Consider the following 17,698-nt stretch of genomic DNA (forward strand, 5'->3'; position numbering starts at 1 on the left):
TTACTTATATGTGCTATTTCCTGTTTTGGACCTTCTAGAACAACATACACCAACTATTTATTTACTATGATTTTGTAAAGACACTACTGTATCACGAATGAATGACTAGAGAGATATTTAATATTTAAAGATTGGGATAGTGAGATATTTAAAATTCAGTATTGTATACTGCACAAATCTTTTAGTATCATTAGCATACATATAGTTGATTATACAAAAGTTTAGTATCCCTTAAAGTATATTGAATCTTATCCACTATTTTTGTGAATCAAAGTTACCAGAGTTAATCTTGACAAGTATATTCATGTGACTACTGTATATTTAATCTTAAATTCTAGATGTTTATTTATCTAGGTATAACTGTAACTGTTGGATGTGATACTTATAACACATGAGGGTACATGGGCTTATCATTATTATATTGATAATTTCTTAAATTATATTATATCTATTTGGATGGGGTGGGCAATGATGCACCCATGCTCTTTGGCATCATTGGTTAATACATTAAGTGGCGGTTATACTCTTTATGACCTTTAACTAGTGAGTCAAACTCCCAAACCTCTCACAAGGTGATATGTAATACAAGGCTGAGTTTGTCTTAAAATTAGGTTAATATGATCTTTGATAAGATGTTTGTCGCAATATCTGCCAGTTCTAGCCAGAAGCTAATTGAATTGTCGAATCATTGTAGTTTACACTCTCACAAAAATTGGAATCATTTTGTGGATGTTTTTTTTTGGTAAAAAATATTAAGGGGGTAAATATGTGGCTTCAATATTGTTGCAATGGAGATATTTTGATCCATTGACTTGAAGACAAACTTCAACGAGTACAGATTTATATTAATTCTGGAGTTCTATTTGCGAGTGATTTGTACTCAGATTGAGTTTTTTATCTTGATATTTATTTCTTTGTTTTTAATGCCATGAAAAATATTATTTCTGATAAAAAATAATTATTCACCTGCTTGCATTAATTGGTATATCTAGTACAATATGAGTTACTATGCTCAAATTTTAATATTTGGATCATGATTTAATAGAAGAAAATGAAGTATGATTCTTTTAGAAATCTGAGAATTTCTTTTAGTGGAAGCCAGTCAGACGTAGTAGGAGCTTACATTTTCTAGTATGCATTGTTTACGTAAAAATAAGATTAGGCCTCGTGGTTTTGTCATACTGTTTTTTTTACATTATTAATAAAGATACCATAAGAGATATAACTGGAACATAGAGTATTGAGAGGTTTATATAATCCATGTCTGTCTTTCTAATGAAAGGCACACTTTGTTTTTGCTATGAAAGGAATACTCATATTGATGTCAAAAAACTCAATGCTAAGGAAACACTATGCTCTGCTTATGTTTAAAATTAAAAGCCAACTTTGAACAAAGAAATCACTTATTGTATGAGATAAAATTTAGGGCTGATAAGTAAAATGTAATCAACAGAAATGAGTATACATATAATAAGATCATAATTAGAGTTTTAGAATTAGGACACATCAATTTTTTATACTGCAGATTAATGAATCTGAAGTTCAGTTTTAAGCTGGTGAAACCAAGCTCTGGATGCATGCTTTTAAGTCTTTGCATTAATTTCTTTATGATAACACATGATTAAGAATTGGTTATTTACAAATACCTGAGGTTTTTCGTAAAAATTATCTCAGATAAATCACTTTGTACAAATGCGTCAGTAACATATTATTGATTTGTGTGCCATCCATGCCTAATAGTTATTGGGAGATGAATCATGACATATTATTGATTTGTGTGCCATCCATGCCTAATATTTAAACTCATGACTTAACATTTGAAAATAATCAAATACCTCTTGTTGATTGAATATGTTTTCTATTGAGCATGCTTTTTATATATCTATATATCCATCAGTATTATAGTTAAGTTAATAAATATCCAATAATACAAAGATGGAAGGACAAAGGGCCTAATGCCCATGTCTGATTTTTATTGAGGGTGAACCTAATCCTCTTCATGATTGTGATAGCTTGGCATATTGAAGAAGTATTAGCATCCATTGATATTGGTGGTGCTGCCACTGCCATTAGAGAACCTGCATAATCATGATTGATATTAAAAATATGATCACAATCTATCCGTATGATCAGATAAGATTATTCAAAATGATCATAATGATCAGATGGGTCGGAATGATGAGCGATGTATGATACAACAAAGGATTAGATGTTAAGTTTTGATTTGGGACCAATCTTATACACTTTGATCCATAAACTATATATATACATACACTGGAGGCAGATATTATCTCATTAATAAGTATACATTGATTGTTTGTGGGGAGTTTGGGCACCAGGCAGTGATTAGGATTCAGGCTTATCATTTAAACATAAAGACATGAAAATATTTAACTTAGGTAAAATAGCAGATGTGTAGTGATTGATATTAAAAAAGAGAAATCAGAAATGATCTAGAACTTATTCAAATACTATTCATTATATCAGAATTACTGAGATATGCCCCAAAGTTTCCTGGTGAAGTCCAAAAAAGTACCTCTCAGATATTGATGTCAGCTTATGCTCATTATAGGGTCTCAAACTTGTATAACAAAGGCATTAACTTATTTTTTATACAGAGTAATCAGGTAGATTTTTCATAAGAACGTCATAAGGTGCATTAAATGTTAACATCGTGACGACATTCTAGTGATAAAATAAATTAACATTTGCACTGATTCATGTCATAATTTTTCAGGCATTAAAGCATTGTAGAAAGGATAACAGTCATCAAAATGGTCGCATTGTTTTCCCTAAGGAAGTCCATTATACTCAATAGCGTGTGGACAATATACCCCTGAAAGCCAGTATGCCCCTAAAATGCATTATGAATAACTCCCTAGTTTTCAATATCTTTAGATAGAGATTGAAATTATTCACTCCAATCATATTCAAAAGTGAATTTTTTAATTTAACATTGTGTTCTAGTTAACCTTGAAAATTAATAACCTTACTTTGGGATTTACTATATGTTTAATAGATATAACTAAGTGCACTTACAAAAAAAATAATAGGAGTGTCACAAAATTTTAAATTAAATTGAGATAAACCTGGGGAAGTACTTGTTGGGTTCTACATGCCTAGATCTAGATGAAGAAATCAAAATGACATGCAGGGGAAGACTTTTGCAAAATCGTATGGCATCGATAAAACCATGAAACGAAGTACCTTTGCACGGATCGCATATGTCATTTGTTGGATCCCAAAGCAAGACGAGTCGAGGTGCTCAAGTGTGCAGCCTCTAGACGTATACACACAATCCTCGGCATGTCGAATCTCCTCCATCTCGTTGACGAGCCCCGTTATTTCTCCGTCATCATTGTTACGTCGTCTCGATCGCATCAGGAGTGGAGAGGGGTTGTAGGAAGAAGGGAGAAGAAGGGGAAAGGCCCCTGAACATTTCTGACCCTGGATGAATTTCGTTCAAGGCCTTCCCCTATTTATAATAAGTGGGTATTTTTCATTAAAACTCCTAGAACTTAAGTATATCCCCATCCAAAAGACCATTTGCGTGTGACCCTTTAGGCCCATGTATCAGTCTAGTTAAGGACTCTAGTGGCCCAATAACTTTTATTGGCCTTTCAAATTAAAATTAACTTTATCATCATATAGATTAATTAATGTCGGATTGATTTAACCCAATCGATAGGTTAAGTCTTCGACACGTGGGGTGCCAAGCTATACCTATTGTCCTAAAAGATACAAAGGAGTGTGTATCGACTCACTCATGGAACATGTTCGTCATCAGTTACCATGTATATATAATCCCTCATTTACTTGACGCTCCTAGAATGACTTAGGGTATGGTCAATTGTAAAACCCTAATCGATCATCTTAGTTAGTTCTGATGCATTTTTGGAAATCATCAGTGAACTCTTGTTCGATATTTCACTACCTTAGCCAACGACTTCCTCGCATCATCTTTCTTGAGCTATCACCTCTTATACCGAGGGTGGATGATTCCATTTTGGCCACTCAATCGTCTTCGTGAACTTATTGATGTACACGAACTAAGATCGTTTAGAATTCCATGATTAGAGACTCGTTGGCCATAGTCAAAGTACAACTGTTCGTTTGTTCACAAGATGCCTTTGGTGTAATGAACACTTACACAACCTTGATGTGAATCAACCTGATTGACAGTATGGTATAATAATATTCAGGGATTCATACGGATCAATTCAGTGAAGTCTTTCCACTAAATAACACCCCCACTATTTATCCTTAGTGTCTTGAAACTAATGGCTACGAGACCGACCATACTCATCATATGAGTGAGGCTAGATAGTGTTATGAGATCCGGATACTTCAACGTCCTTCTCGTGTATCCTTCGAATATAAATATTTAGAACACATGCTTAAAGACTAGTGATCTCCGTGTTACGATCTCATCATAATTCACTAAGTCTGATCATGTATTCATGGACTTCATTAGAAGCATCACATGTGCACTATTATGAATATGTTATAGTAATGAACGTGGAATGAAATGTGAAATGTGTGATTAGCTTGCTGGGTGCATATATTTCCACTAGTACCCACTATTTAGAATGAAGTAGTTTAATGTGTTTTATTAAAGTTTAACAATAAATAACACATATAAGTTTATTTGGTTTGGAAAATTTGAAATAGTCATATCTGGATTTCATGATTGTGCTGCATGATTTGAAGATAATTCAATAGAAAAATAAAAAATAAAAATAACATACCTTCATGGACTTTTTTATTGCATCCACACTAAGACTGCATGGAATCTCTTGATTAAGGACTCATAGGTCCTTGTATGTATGATCCCTCTACCACTCTAAGAATAGATAAGAGTGTGGGCATGATATGGAAGGAGAGGACAGGATTGACGTCCGTTCCAGCGTTAATTGTAGTGTAATGAAAATAGGTACTTGATGCTAAGGCCATGAGAAGTACTGATTTGGCATCAAAAGATACTGACGAGCAGTAGATCACGATGAGGGGGTCCTGACCCCGGCGGTGGAGATGCATTCTAGAGGTATTGACAGAAGCAAAGAACGTGCAACAGGTTAAGGCGAGTGTACATGCGAACTGATGCCGGATCGATGGTGACAACAGTAATGGTGCCTAGCACTGATGGTGGTAGCTACAACAGAGGCACAACAATTTGGCTGCATCGGCGGTCGTGGTGAAAATGGTGCGCAGGAGGCACACGGTGACGCGCAAGCAGCACAAATGGTTGCGACGCAGAGGCAAGCAGACGAAGGTGGAGTGCAGGCAGAGGCGGCACACAAGTAATGGCGGCGCGCGCGGGTGGCCGGGCTGCATGGTGGGCGCTGCATGAAGTAACGCACAACACAAATAAAGCAAATAAAGAAACTTGTATTTTCTTCCTTTTCTCTCTTCCCTTCAAAGAGGGGTACAATATCTGGGTCCAAACACATCGGCTTGGATATGTAAACATGTTGGCCCTATTACATAGGCCCAACACGCTGACGAATTCTTTTGGTCCGCATACAAAGCCTACAATGAAAATAACCATAAAATCACAAAACAAGGTAACGCCAACCTTCAGGGGCCTGTTGACTAGGCCAAATACTGGAAGGTGGTTCCTCTCCTTCAGCCCACGCTCCATGAGCTAGCTGGAGGGTGGTCTTCGATGCTAGATGCTCCCCATCAGGTCAACTGTCTTACCCTAGTGTTTCATTTTAGTTAGTAACAATGTTTTTGGAAAATCATTTGAATATCGTTTTCTTGCTATTTCTATTGAATTGACCAAGGACTACATCACATCATATTTATTGAAATGTTTCTTCTGATAAGGAGAGTGAGCAATCCCTTCTTGATCACAATCACTTTTGTTGACTTGTTGGTGCATCTGAGCTAAGACTGCTTGGAATCCCATGATTAGAGACTTCTAGGCCATAGCTAAAACATAACTATCCATCCACTCAACAGGTGCTTTGTGCCTAAGGTCGAAGGACCATTTACACAACAATGAAATGAGTCAACCTAGTTGAGAACTAAGTATAAAACCATATGTGGATTAATATAGATCGTTTAGTGAACTCTTTCTCCAAAGATCACAAACTATCTTTCTTCAGTGTCTATAGACTAATGTTTATAGGATCAACCATACAAATCACATGAGTGAGAGTAGATAGCAGTATTATATCTGGATAATTTGATACCCTTCTTGAATTTGCTATGAATAAGAGTGGTTATGATACACACTTAAAGATAGGGAATTACATGCATAACCTCTTGAAAGATGGGTAGAAGGTTATTAGAATTGATATATAGAATGTTTCAGAAATTTTACCGTGGATGACCTAATTTTCTATTTCATATTTGATGGTTTTCTCTGATGAGTGCCATAGGACTGGTTTATTTTTCAAGTGGCAGAAAATACCGTGCCGCATACGGCCAACCCTGAGGTTGTGCTCATAGACTGATCCAGCTTCGCTGTGGACGCCACCTAGGGAGGTTTCATATATTAAGTGAAGTGATTATAAGCCTTTATAGGTGTGAAGCGAGCATAAATATCCCAATTATGCCCGGAGCCTACTCACCCATGCCCACGATGCAAAAAAGAAAAAGAAACAAAGTTGATACCGGTGCAGCTCCAAGAGAACACCACAGGCGCCCATACCATGCTCATGTCCTACAGAGGTGGTGATGCATGGGGTATAAGCGGTCCTCACGCCATCATTAGATATCATCGTGGAGGTGCACAGAAGGTAAAACAGTTAGGTGAGAGGTTGCACACTCCCATAAGACTGGTTGGGTTGGCTTCATCAGGTAGCAGGTAAGACCCATCTTTAGCTTTTCTTGTAAGAAAAACTTAGTTGTTGATGCCATCATTCACAAGACAGAAGTTTTGTTAAATTCAACATGTGTATTGTTCGTAAGTTTGTGAATTGAAAGTACACCATCTGATTTACTCTGAAAACATGTATCATTAACAATTGAAAGTTATGAATTACCTTAGATGTAATCAACAAGATTTGTATAATCACTTTGTTTCTTTTTTTCCTAGACACTTCTCTTTTTGTCTAAGTCGCTTCATTTCTTTTCGTCCAAGACATTCCTTTTTCTTCGTGGGTATTGGAAATATCTTATATATTTTTTTCATTTCTTTAATTTTATTATTTCTCGAGCCGGATGATGAAAAATTCTCATGTTCGGTTCCTTCGGGGGGTGTATCTTCAAGAATACACCTATCCCAATAAATCACTAGATCTGATGCATATGTTACATCCACATGATGCTTGGGCCGACTCTTAAGGATGAAGAAGATCACAAATGAATGACAATGAATGTAAATATACCTCAATCCGTCACGTCTTCTCTTAATCGAATCAAACAGTCTTGAGGGGAGGCCTTTTGGATCAGAACTGGATGACTTTCTTAAGTCTCTTTGTGTAATCGAATGCACAAGAGAAAAGCCAATGATCCTTATTAGGAAGAGAAGATACTTTTATCCTCTTTTGTCTATCTTAATTAATCCCATCATTATACATAGGACAGACTTAGCCTCTACAAATTTGATAACTATACTTATTGCTATAAATGTCTTACTCTCGTCATTATAATCAAGTGAATTACATTAATTGATATCCTAATACTATGCTATTATATACATGCATACAAACATACATGTATAATTGTCCATCGATTAAGAAATTAATCTAGCTGCATATATTAGGTGGGGGTATATGTTCAAATTTTGTTTATCTATATGGGTGGTTGAGTTATCTTAGATCTAATTGGCGGGGTCGGTCGATGACTCGTCGGTATCAGTCGCGAGCGGAATTCCTCCTTTGCCAACTACCACATACATCAGATATTTTTTCCAATGCGACCTTCGATGAACCTGGTCCCTTTGAGAAAAATAAACAGTTTTCTAATGAGAGCGCATTGGCCGTGATGACGGCCAATATAATGCCGTTCAAAAAGAAAATCGAAGATGGTAACGTCTGTATGAGCTGATATAATTTTCTTAATAAAATCAAAACTTGTGACACACGAACCGAGTCGCTTAGTTTATTCTTTCCTTAAAGATGGTACTGAAATAATTTTCGGGTTATAATAATTGTTTTATATCCGTATTTTTATTAAGTGATGTAACAGAGAGGAAGCAATTGGCTATAAGAAATACTTTGACTCATTAATTGGTTTATTTTTTAAAGATACTGCACTGCCTTGACATCAGATTTTTACTGGGTTTTTCACAACCGTTTACTTATCCAATAGGTTAGGACCTTCGACTGACCGGCCACATGATAATCCCTTTCTTTTCCATGACGACAAGGACGGGGCAAGTAAAAAATTTGACTTCCAATTCCAGACCTCAACATCCTAAAACTGTATGTCCCAGCGATTTCATTGTTATTGTGTATTTGTAAAGATTCTACAACATCCTCAGACTAGCATAAGTTTTCTTCTGCGAATTTATGCGCTGCGCAGTAGACATCCCATTTCAAAATAAATAAAAATGATGGAAAGTCTCAATGAACCTATTACGCTCACGGAACCACCAAGCCTCTGAGCGATCTCAGGGGTGAACAACATGTTTGCCCACCTTGCATCATGCAAAGAGGGAAACAATGAAAGGAACAAATTGCATTTATCAATATAACGCTCCGGATTGATTACCAAAGAAAACAACGATAAAACTACCATGTGAGCACACATGAATGACGAATAACTCCTCGCACGATAAAATTCATTTGATGAAATTATCTTCAGATTTGATTTGATTAAATACCGCTAAAGCATATTTGCTCCTCTTGTGCGCGGATTAAGTTTGCGTCTGGACCTCTTATAAATCGCCAGCCTTCTTCGGCACGTGGGAAGACAACGGTAAGCCATAGAATAATGAGGATTCACTACCTGCTTCGAACTGTGATGTTCTTTAGTAAAACGAAGTTCTGTACCAGTTCATAAACACCCAGGTTTGTTTAGCCACCAAAAATAAATTACTGAGCCATTGATCAGATATGGGGCTTTCAGACAGCCCGAAAGAATTAGACAATTTTTCTGTCGTTCATAAAACTTTTTCAATGCATCTTTCAAATGATCAATATAGAACCGAAAGCCTACAAAGCGTTACGCGTGAAGATCAGAACGTTTCCTTTCCAGCGCTAGTACGGTGACAATTGGCCTCTCGTCTGCCGAAAACAAAGGTTTCACTTATTCACAAAAGGATATGTTTCAAAGGAAAATTATTTCTCGTAGGTGCGTAGTTTAAGAACGGGTGAAGCGGAAGCATCCAGACAGCGATTTCTCGGGGCCACAAATGGTAACGCTCATGAAGCATAAAATTTCTATGGGCAGACTTTTAATTGGCACGGCGGCGGAAAGGATCTGCACATGGGTCTCGGCTGCGATGGGTTTGATTAAGGACCCGGTCCTCTATCCTTAAGTCATAGAGGTAGGAAGTGCTAATTTTATTTGACGTGAGTGATGCACATGAACTCTGTGGGGTTTAAATGTGGTACTTTGGACAGTTAGAAAGAGCATAAAATGTTATGTTCACATTCAACTTTTCGACTAAAGTTTTTACCCCCTTTGTTTTCATGCCGATACCTCCTTTCCTCCTCTTTTCTACTGCACTGTTCCCTTTCCACTACGGCAATGTGGATTGTTTATATAACATGAACGCTTCCGCTCGTACAACCTCACAAATGCAGCTCCTCCACGGGCTACTACCTGTACTTGTGTTCCGAGTTGGGCTTTCCTTCTCCCGTCTCTCCTGTGTGTCATTCTTCATCGATGAAGCTTAGGCCGTTCTTGAATTTCCACTTCCTGGGTTGAGGCAGAGTCTCTTTTCGTCCGGCACCAGGAAAGCAGCTTGACACGATGGCTACTGACGATCAAGCTAATAGGGCATGGATGGGCCGGGCTAGCTCAGAAGGATGCGTTTCTGGGAGGTATAGAGATTTTTGGAGAGATCCGTCCGATGTGTTCCATTCTAAGAGGCACGATGAAGATGACGAGACCGATCTACGTCAAGCTGCCTTGGAAAAGCTAAATGGCTCAAAATCGACTTCTTTCGATAGAAAAGAAGTCGACTTTGTCGCTTTGGGCGAAGTCGAGAGGAATTTCCCCATCAATAGAATTCTGGAGATGGTCGAAGAGGAAAATGGACGGCTACTCCGCCGTCTCAAGGAACGGCTGAATAGGTTGACTTTTTCTTTCCTTTCTTTTGTATGAGTAAAGCAGCCATGTTGATTACCGGATTGAGAGAACCTTTCACGTGCAGCGCGGGTATCGAATTGCCAAAGATTGAAATTCGGTTCGAGAATTTGTCGGTAGATGCGGACGCGTACGTGCGGACTTCCGCTCTTCCAACCCTGCTCAACTCCGTGACCAGCGCAGTGGAGGTTAGCATTTCCTCTATACGCTTAACGATTATATGTATACAGATAGGCATATTCGACCATTTTATTTTCTTGAGAGGGTCTATTCAGCCATGTTTTGCAGGGATTCCTGGGGTTTCTTGGTTTTCCGGTGTCAAAGAAAGTCACCAACAAAGTCCTGACTAATATCTCGGGGATCTTGCGCCCTTCACGGTTAGTATAACCCTTTATTCAAGTACTTCAACCTCCAACTCTTCCTCTAACGAAGAGATCGATATAATTGCACACTTCTTTCCCGGACTTTTTCTCGGGGATGTGACGATAAAATATTAACAATTCTGACCTTCGCATATCAGCCTGTTTCATATCAGTGGCACCGGGGGCTCATCTCTCTCGTTATAAATAATAAAATATTAAAATATTAACACGTACTTCTAATTTCGCCTCCGGTGCCACTGTAAAACACGAGAGAGATGAGCCCGTTGATCGTTACCTAATCTACTTCAAGCTACTGATGACCCCATCGATTTTTACCTTATCTATAACGAGCTGCTGATGAATTCGGTTTTTCAGGATGGTCCTTCTACTAGGGCCCCCTGGAGCAGGAAAGACCACTCTGCTTCGGGTTTTAGCGGGGAAACGGGACAAGGATCTGAGAGTAAACTCCAAAGAAAATATCAAAAACTTTCTCATTGGCTATTTCTGACGAGCGTGTAATCGTTTTCTAGGTTTCCGGTAAGGTGACGTATTGTGGCCACGAGCTGTCAGAGTTCGTCCCTCAGAGGACAGCAGCTTATATTGGTCAACGGGACGTTCATCTGGGCGAGATGACCGTGAGAGAGACACTGGACTTCTCGTGGCGTTGCCAAGGCTCCAGAGCAAGTCACGAGATGCTCTCTGAGCTAGTGCGGAAAGAGCAGGAGATGTCTGTTATTCCTGACCCGGAGGTCTACGCCTTTGCCAAGGTGGCCATTGCCCCGGACGGCGGAGAACAACTTATCACGGATTACATCTTAAAGGTCTTCCGTGGCACGAACTCCTCATTTCCCAAAATGGGAAAATTTGAATCGACTGTTGATCCTTTCCACATTTGGTAATTAGATGCTGGGATTGGAGGCTTGTGCTGACATTCTCGTGGGCGATGAACTGAGGCGAGGAATATCAGGCGGACAGAAGAAACGACTCACTTCTGGTAAGTTGCCGACAACTGATAACCTAAGTTGGTGGGTTTTCTGATCCCATGGGCCCGAAAGTCATATAGTTTACTGAACATGATTGAAAGGTCCGAAACCGCTGGCTTCTTAATTACCGATAATAAATTCTGAAGCAGTATCTCATCTGCATCGGAAACTCTTTAAATTCAAGTTTATTATTTTAAGACCATGTTTGACGCGACTGTTTTCCCATCTGGGTAATGATATCAGGGTGGTTAACTTTTGCAATCTTGTGAGTAATGCTCTGTGCGTTTAGTCAGTAAAGTCTACAGCCCTTAACCCAACTTAACTCTCGCACCCTTGCAGGAGAGATGCTAGTCGGGCCAGCGAGAGCGCTGTTCATGGACGCGATATCCAACGGCTTGGACACCACCACGACTTTTCAAATCGTCAAGTTTATGAGGCAGATTGTACTTGGGCTGGACGCAACCGTTGTCATGTCGCTTCTTCAACCAGCGCCCGAGGTCTTTGACCTTTTCGACGATGTCATCGTTCTAAATGAAAGCGAGATCATGTATCAAGGCCCTCGCGAGAAGGTACTCGATTTTTTCGGGTCCATGGGATTTAGCTGTCCGGGAAGAACAGGGATACCGGACTTTCTTCTGAGACTAGCCTCAAGAAAGTATCAAGCGCAGTACTGGGCGAAGGTTGATGAACCTTACAAGTACGTATCAATCCATGATTTCGTCAATACATTCGAGTGCCATCACCTGGGTCAGCAGCTAAGAGCGGACCTTGAAAAACCCTACGACAAATCGAAGGCCCACCCTGCTGCAATATCCACAGACAAGCATGGCGGCACTTCTATGGAGATATTCAGAGCTTGCCTCGCCAGGGAGTGGCTTATAATGAAGCGAGACTCGTTCATCTATATCTTCAAAGCGTGTCAAATTCTTTTCTTGGCGGGTCTCGGGTCGAGCGTTTTCCCCAGAACCCAGATGCCACATGAGACGATTGCCGATGCGGGAAAATACTTCGGTGCGATTTTCTACGGGGTAGTGTCAGTCCTCTTTAACGGGGCGGCCGAAATGGTCATGACTGCTGAGAGGTTGCCTGTGCATTATAAGCATAGAGACCTCCTGTTTTATCCCGGTTGGGCATTCACCTTGCCAATATGGCTTTTAAAAATTCCGATATCTCTTCTGGAAGTAACCATCTGGGTCATCGTTGCGTACAACAGTATGGGGTTTGCCCCCTCCGTCGCCAGGTACATTTACGTTTCCTGGTCATTATAGAATGTAATAAATTTGGATGATGATGCATATTTACATTTAATGAACTTCTGTTTGGTAGATTCTTTCGACAGCTCCTCGCTCTCTTCTGCTTACATCAGTCTGGCATCTCTGGGTTCCGACTCGCTGCCGCCGTCGGCAGATCGGTAATAGCCACAACCACGTATGGAACCTTTTGGATGGTAGCCATTTTTGTGCTCTCAGGGTTTGTCATACCTAAAGGTAATTAGCATAAATCAAAGCAGTCTCAGATTTGTGAGCTTATTAGGGGAAAATTTTCTTGCTGTTCCCAGATAACCTTGGAGTCTGGTGGATTTGGGGCTACTGGACATCACCAATCATGCACGCGCAAAATGCAATGGCTATCAACGAGTTCCTGGATCCCCGTTGGAACGAGGCAAGATTTCTTTTAGAGGTTCTACCGAAAGTTCAGTCAAATTTACCAAAAAAATCATCTAATCGTATTTATTGTCTTTGTTCTGCAACGAAGCCGGCCAACGATGGTACCTTATCAGCTTCTACCGTGGGGAGTACGTTTCTTAAATCCAGGGGCCTTCCGGTCAACGGATACTGGTACTGGATATCGATCGGAGCTCTTATTCTCCTGTCACTCATCTACAACCTGTGCTTCCTGGCATTCTCGGTCTATCTTAATCGTGAGTAGTCTCTACTTAACGTCCATTTTGATGCAACTATATTCCGCACTTTAAAAAAGACATGTCGTACTTGTTAATGGAGTATGGTGGTGTGAAGAAAACGAAGGATGACGATTTTATCGATTTTCCCATATGAGACACTATTTAGCATTTTGCCGTTCTGGAAAAGATTCTGTCTTTTAATTTCCAAAATAAAAATTCTTGATTCAACCCTCATCCCACCAACGTCCGAAGAGAGCAGCCCCTTTCAGTACTGAAATCATCCGTATAAGACAAATACTCGTAGAAGGTATGTATACATATTAATATTTATATGTATATATGTATATATGTGCATATTACAGAGGTGGATATGTCAGTACTTCTGGGGGATAGTTACCGTTTCGCTGTCTCAGAGCTGCATGGGATTTATATCAATAAGCATCAACAATCATGACTCACCCGAGTAAAACAGAATCTTGCGTTGACAAGGGAATCGTCATTTTTTTGTCATCGCATCATGATTCTACTGTTGAAAGCTGTCCAATACTGTTCTACTATTGCCTTCGAAGCATTACAAGCAGTCCACGTCACGGAGAAAAGAGACAAAGGATCGAAGGGTTTCCGCCCCGTGAGATCATCGAATGGTAATAAATAACTTCCAGGTTATCAAGAAATTATATTTTTCTGCGCGTAAAAAATCTGTGTGATGAGGTTCATAATCTGCCTTTGTCAGAGGATGGCACAAAGGCGAGAACGGTGCTTCCCTTCACGCCTCTCGCTCTCTCATTCAAGAATATCAATTACTTCGTCGACATGCCCCCAGTAAGTTAGACGGAGAAATCTTCTCATAGATAAATCAACCCCTTTATCAGTATAATTATTGTATTGAAACGAAGGAGATCGTTTTCATCTGTAATGAAGGCAATGAAGAAGCATGGGATTGAAGAAACGCGTCTCCAGCTGCTCTGCGATGTCAGCGGCGCTTTCAGACCCGGCATTCTGACTGCACTGATGGGCGTAAGCGGAGCTGGGAAAACAACCCTTATGGATGTTCTAGTGGGAAGAAAAACCGGAGGATACATAGAGGGAACTGTCTACATCGCAGGATACCCTAAAAAACAAGAGACTTTTGCCCGGATACGCGGCTACTGCGAGCAGAACGACATACATTCCCCCAACATCACCGTCTACGAATCTCTCCTCTTCTCGGCGTGGCTCCGTCTTCCCTCTGAACTGGATGAGGGCACACGAAAGGTGCGTTTGATGACTTCCCATTGTGGGGACTAGTGTCGGAGTTCTCTTTCTGGCAAGGTTCGGGGAAGGATGACGATCCGCCATCCCTTCCGCCAGTTACCGTCATCATTCATCCGTGATGACTGATAAATGATAAAAGATTTTATTATTCTCAATTCATGTTTCTCTCTAGAAAATTCATATTTTTTAGACTCCCCGAATTCCCGTTCCGCAACCCCCAATTCCTTCGCCGCCATCCTTGTCCGAAATTTATTTGTTACTAAGTGATTTCGATTTTCCAGCTGTTTGTGGAAGAGGTAATGGCATTGATTGAACTGGAAGACCTGAGAAATACTCTCGTGGGTCTTCCGGGAGTGAACGGGCTCACTACCGAACAGAGGAAGAGATTCACGGTGGCCGTAGAGCTGGTCGCAAATCCTTCAATTATATTCATGGACGAGCCCACGTCAGGCCTGGATGCAGGGTCGGCAGCCGTCGTCATGCAGACCGTTAGAAAAATGGTTAACACGGGAAGAACAGTAGTTTGTACAATTCACCAACCCAGCATTGACATACTTGAATCTTTCGACGAGGTACCTTCCCAAAACTTATACTCTTAGGCTGTTTACTCTCTCACGAAGACCTTCCTGACTAACGGTTTCTGGCTTATCGTATGATGCAGCTAATGCTTATGAAATTGGGGGGTCAAGTGATATACGCCGGCCCGCTAGGCCAGAATTTTCGTAATCTGGTTGAATACTTCGAGGTGATTTATTGGACTGTTAATTCCGTTCGTACTTGGAAAGAAAATGAGAATTTCCTCTCACTTCCAGAACAATTGTTTACCATGTGTGTAGTCCATTCCCGGAGTTCCCAAGATCAAGGAGGGTCAAAATCCTGCGTCGTGGGCGCTCGAAATCACTACTCCGTCGATGGAAGAGAAACTCAAGCTAGATTTCGCGGACACTTACATTAAATCTAGTGTATATCAGTAAGTCAAAGATGTGCGTAAAACATAGAGTTAATTTCGCGAGTAACCCCGATTAATCCCTTGACTATTATTGTCCAGGCATAGTCAGAGTATAATCGAGGAGCTGAGCACCCCATGCCCAGATTCAGAGGATCTTTTCTTCCGCTCTAAGTACAGCACTAACTTTGCCTTCCAGTTCAAAGCTTGTTTCTGGAAACAGTATTGGTCCTACTGGCGGAATCCCTCGTATAACACCGTCAGGTTCGCTGCAACAGTCGTCATGGCTCTTTTGCTTGGCTCTCTTTTCTGGAGTGTGGGGCTGCAAAGGTCAGGGAACTTTCTTTTTATGGTATCTCAAACTTATACTCTAATATTTGAAATCATGGTTCAAAAAGATAACTATTTCTCATTGACATGGGGCGATAGGAGGACCCAACTAGACGTGATGAATGTTGTCGGGGCCGTGTACTGCTTCGCCTTTTTTCTCGGCCCGGTGGTCGGTACCTCTGTGCAACCAGTTCTTGAAATTGAAAGGATAGTTTTGTATCGCGAGAGGTCTGCCGTCATGTACTCGCCCTTTGCCTACGCGTTAGCTCAGGTAACGAGAATCGCCAGATAAGCTATTCTTTGTCAGCCTCGGCATTATTTGCGCAGTAATAACTGAGTCATATATTACCTCTCAACAGGTTAGCGTGGAGGTGATTTATAACGCGAGCCAAGCCCTCCTGTTCTGTCTAATCTTCTATCCGTTGGTGGGATTTTCTTGGCAAGTTGACAAGTTCCTCTGGTTCCTCTTCTTGACGTTCATGTGCTTTCTCTACTTCGCGGCGGCGGGGATGATGTCCGTTGCGATTACCCCTTCAAGCCCAATCGCTGCCGTCGTCATGATTCTATTCATTCACCTTTGGAACATCTTCAGCGGTTTCTTTGTCTATAGACCAGTAAGTGTTTCACGATTCCACGAAGAAACCTAAGCCGTCTCACCCCTGGGTTATCTAATTCTAGTAGAAAATATTACATTCGACAAGATAGAATTGTATTTGTTCTTTCCTTGGAGTTAAGACCGGTTGCTACAGTTTATCACCAATGTTAAATGAATTATACACCGAATTGAATGGTTTTCATCTTTGTCACCGCAGATGCTACCCAGGTGGTGGAAATGGTGTTACTGGACATCTCCGGTTGCGTGGACAATATACGGGCTTACTGTTTCACAGATTGGGGATCGCGAGGAAATCCTTCAAATTCCGTGGCAAGGGAGCATGTCAGTCAGAACCTTCTTGAAAGAAGCCATGGGCTATGACCATGATTTCCTCGGATACATTGCTGCGGCCCACGTCGGCTTTGCAATCGTCTTTTCTCTTGCCTTTGCACTTGGGATAAAGTTTCTCAACTTCGAGAGGAGGTAGGAAGCCCACAGTGGTGACAGTAAGGCTTGTTACTCTGTGAAGTAGACAGTATATATGTATTCGACTTCATTCTATACTAAAGAAAAGACTCAATACTGATATAATTATATCATCATAAATGTCCAATACAAATGGTCGTCTTCCTTGATTACAACAATGACATTTCGAACCTATAATAATCCTCTGGCTTGGACAACTGCTATCCTATCACCCATTGCTCAATTTTAATTGTGAGCTAATATTTATCTCAAAGCAACAAATCGGACAGAAACTGTAATCAATGCAATCGTTATCATCATTATTTTAATGATTTTTTAATTATATGTAGTTCCTATCAAATTTATGATAGTATTACCCACCTTCATGAACGTCAACATTACTCGGTTGTCATTGTTATTATCATTAAGAAACCATTAATGACCTTACTAGTTTGTAAATGACTCATCACCGATTCCATTTTTCAAACAGACCCTTTGTCATCATGGTTGCAATATATTCATATTAAATTGTCATCGTGTATCTACGGGTTGTCGAAAAACCTTAATGGTTGCTCAATTGGGTTATACTAGGTTCTCATAACGATAGTTCACTTATTATGAGTTAATTCTTATTTAAGTATTTCATTAATTTAT

General features: G+C 40.2%; 1 protein-coding gene across 2 annotated transcripts; it reads left to right on the top strand.

Annotated features, from left to right (window-relative positions):
• Window positions 1–9,673: 9,673 nt before the first annotated feature.
• Window positions 9,674–17,185, top strand: LOC144704954 (ABC transporter G family member 34-like). Of its 2 annotated transcripts, none has more exons than XM_078577540.1 (20): window positions 9,674–10,193; window positions 10,274–10,394; window positions 10,495–10,583; window positions 10,944–11,028; window positions 11,099–11,389; window positions 11,472–11,562; window positions 11,891–12,791; window positions 12,878–13,038; window positions 13,110–13,213; window positions 13,307–13,472; window positions 13,991–14,098; window positions 14,188–14,276; window positions 14,376–14,708; window positions 14,990–15,280; window positions 15,370–15,453; window positions 15,545–15,678; window positions 15,757–15,984; window positions 16,084–16,255; window positions 16,344–16,598; window positions 16,797–17,185. In XM_078577540.1, exons 1-20 carry the CDS (start codon window positions 9,871–9,873, stop codon window positions 17,064–17,066), a joined length of 4,296 nt encoding a protein of 1,431 aa, XP_078433666.1. In that variant the 5' UTR covers window positions 9,674–9,870; the 3' UTR covers window positions 17,067–17,185. The 2 variants fall into 2 exon arrangements, with proteins under 2 accessions (XP_078433666.1, XP_078433671.1); XM_078577545.1 differs by having other exon boundaries at window positions 9,675–10,193; window positions 14,024–14,098.
• The last annotated feature ends 513 nt before the right edge of the window (window positions 17,186–17,698 follow it).

The sequence above is a fragment of the Wolffia australiana genome, chromosome 1 (assembly GCF_029677425.1).
Source record: "Wolffia australiana isolate 7733 chromosome 1, ASM2967742v1".
Lineage (NCBI taxonomy): Eukaryota > Viridiplantae > Streptophyta > Magnoliopsida > Alismatales > Araceae > Wolffia > Wolffia australiana.

Excerpts from the sequence above, each read along its gene's own strand:
- LOC144704954 (XM_078577540.1), top strand. The coding sequence starts at position 9,871 with ATGGCTACTGACGATCAAGCTAATAGGGCATGGATGGGCCGGGCTAGC. Across the intron at positions 13,039-13,109 it reads AGGGTTTGTCATACCTAAAG|ATAACCTTGGAGTCTGGTGG; the intron begins GTAATTAGCATA and ends TGCTGTTCCCAG. Across the intron at positions 14,277-14,375 it reads ACTTCGTCGACATGCCCCCA|GCAATGAAGAAGCATGGGAT; the intron begins GTAAGTTAGACG and ends TCTGTAATGAAG.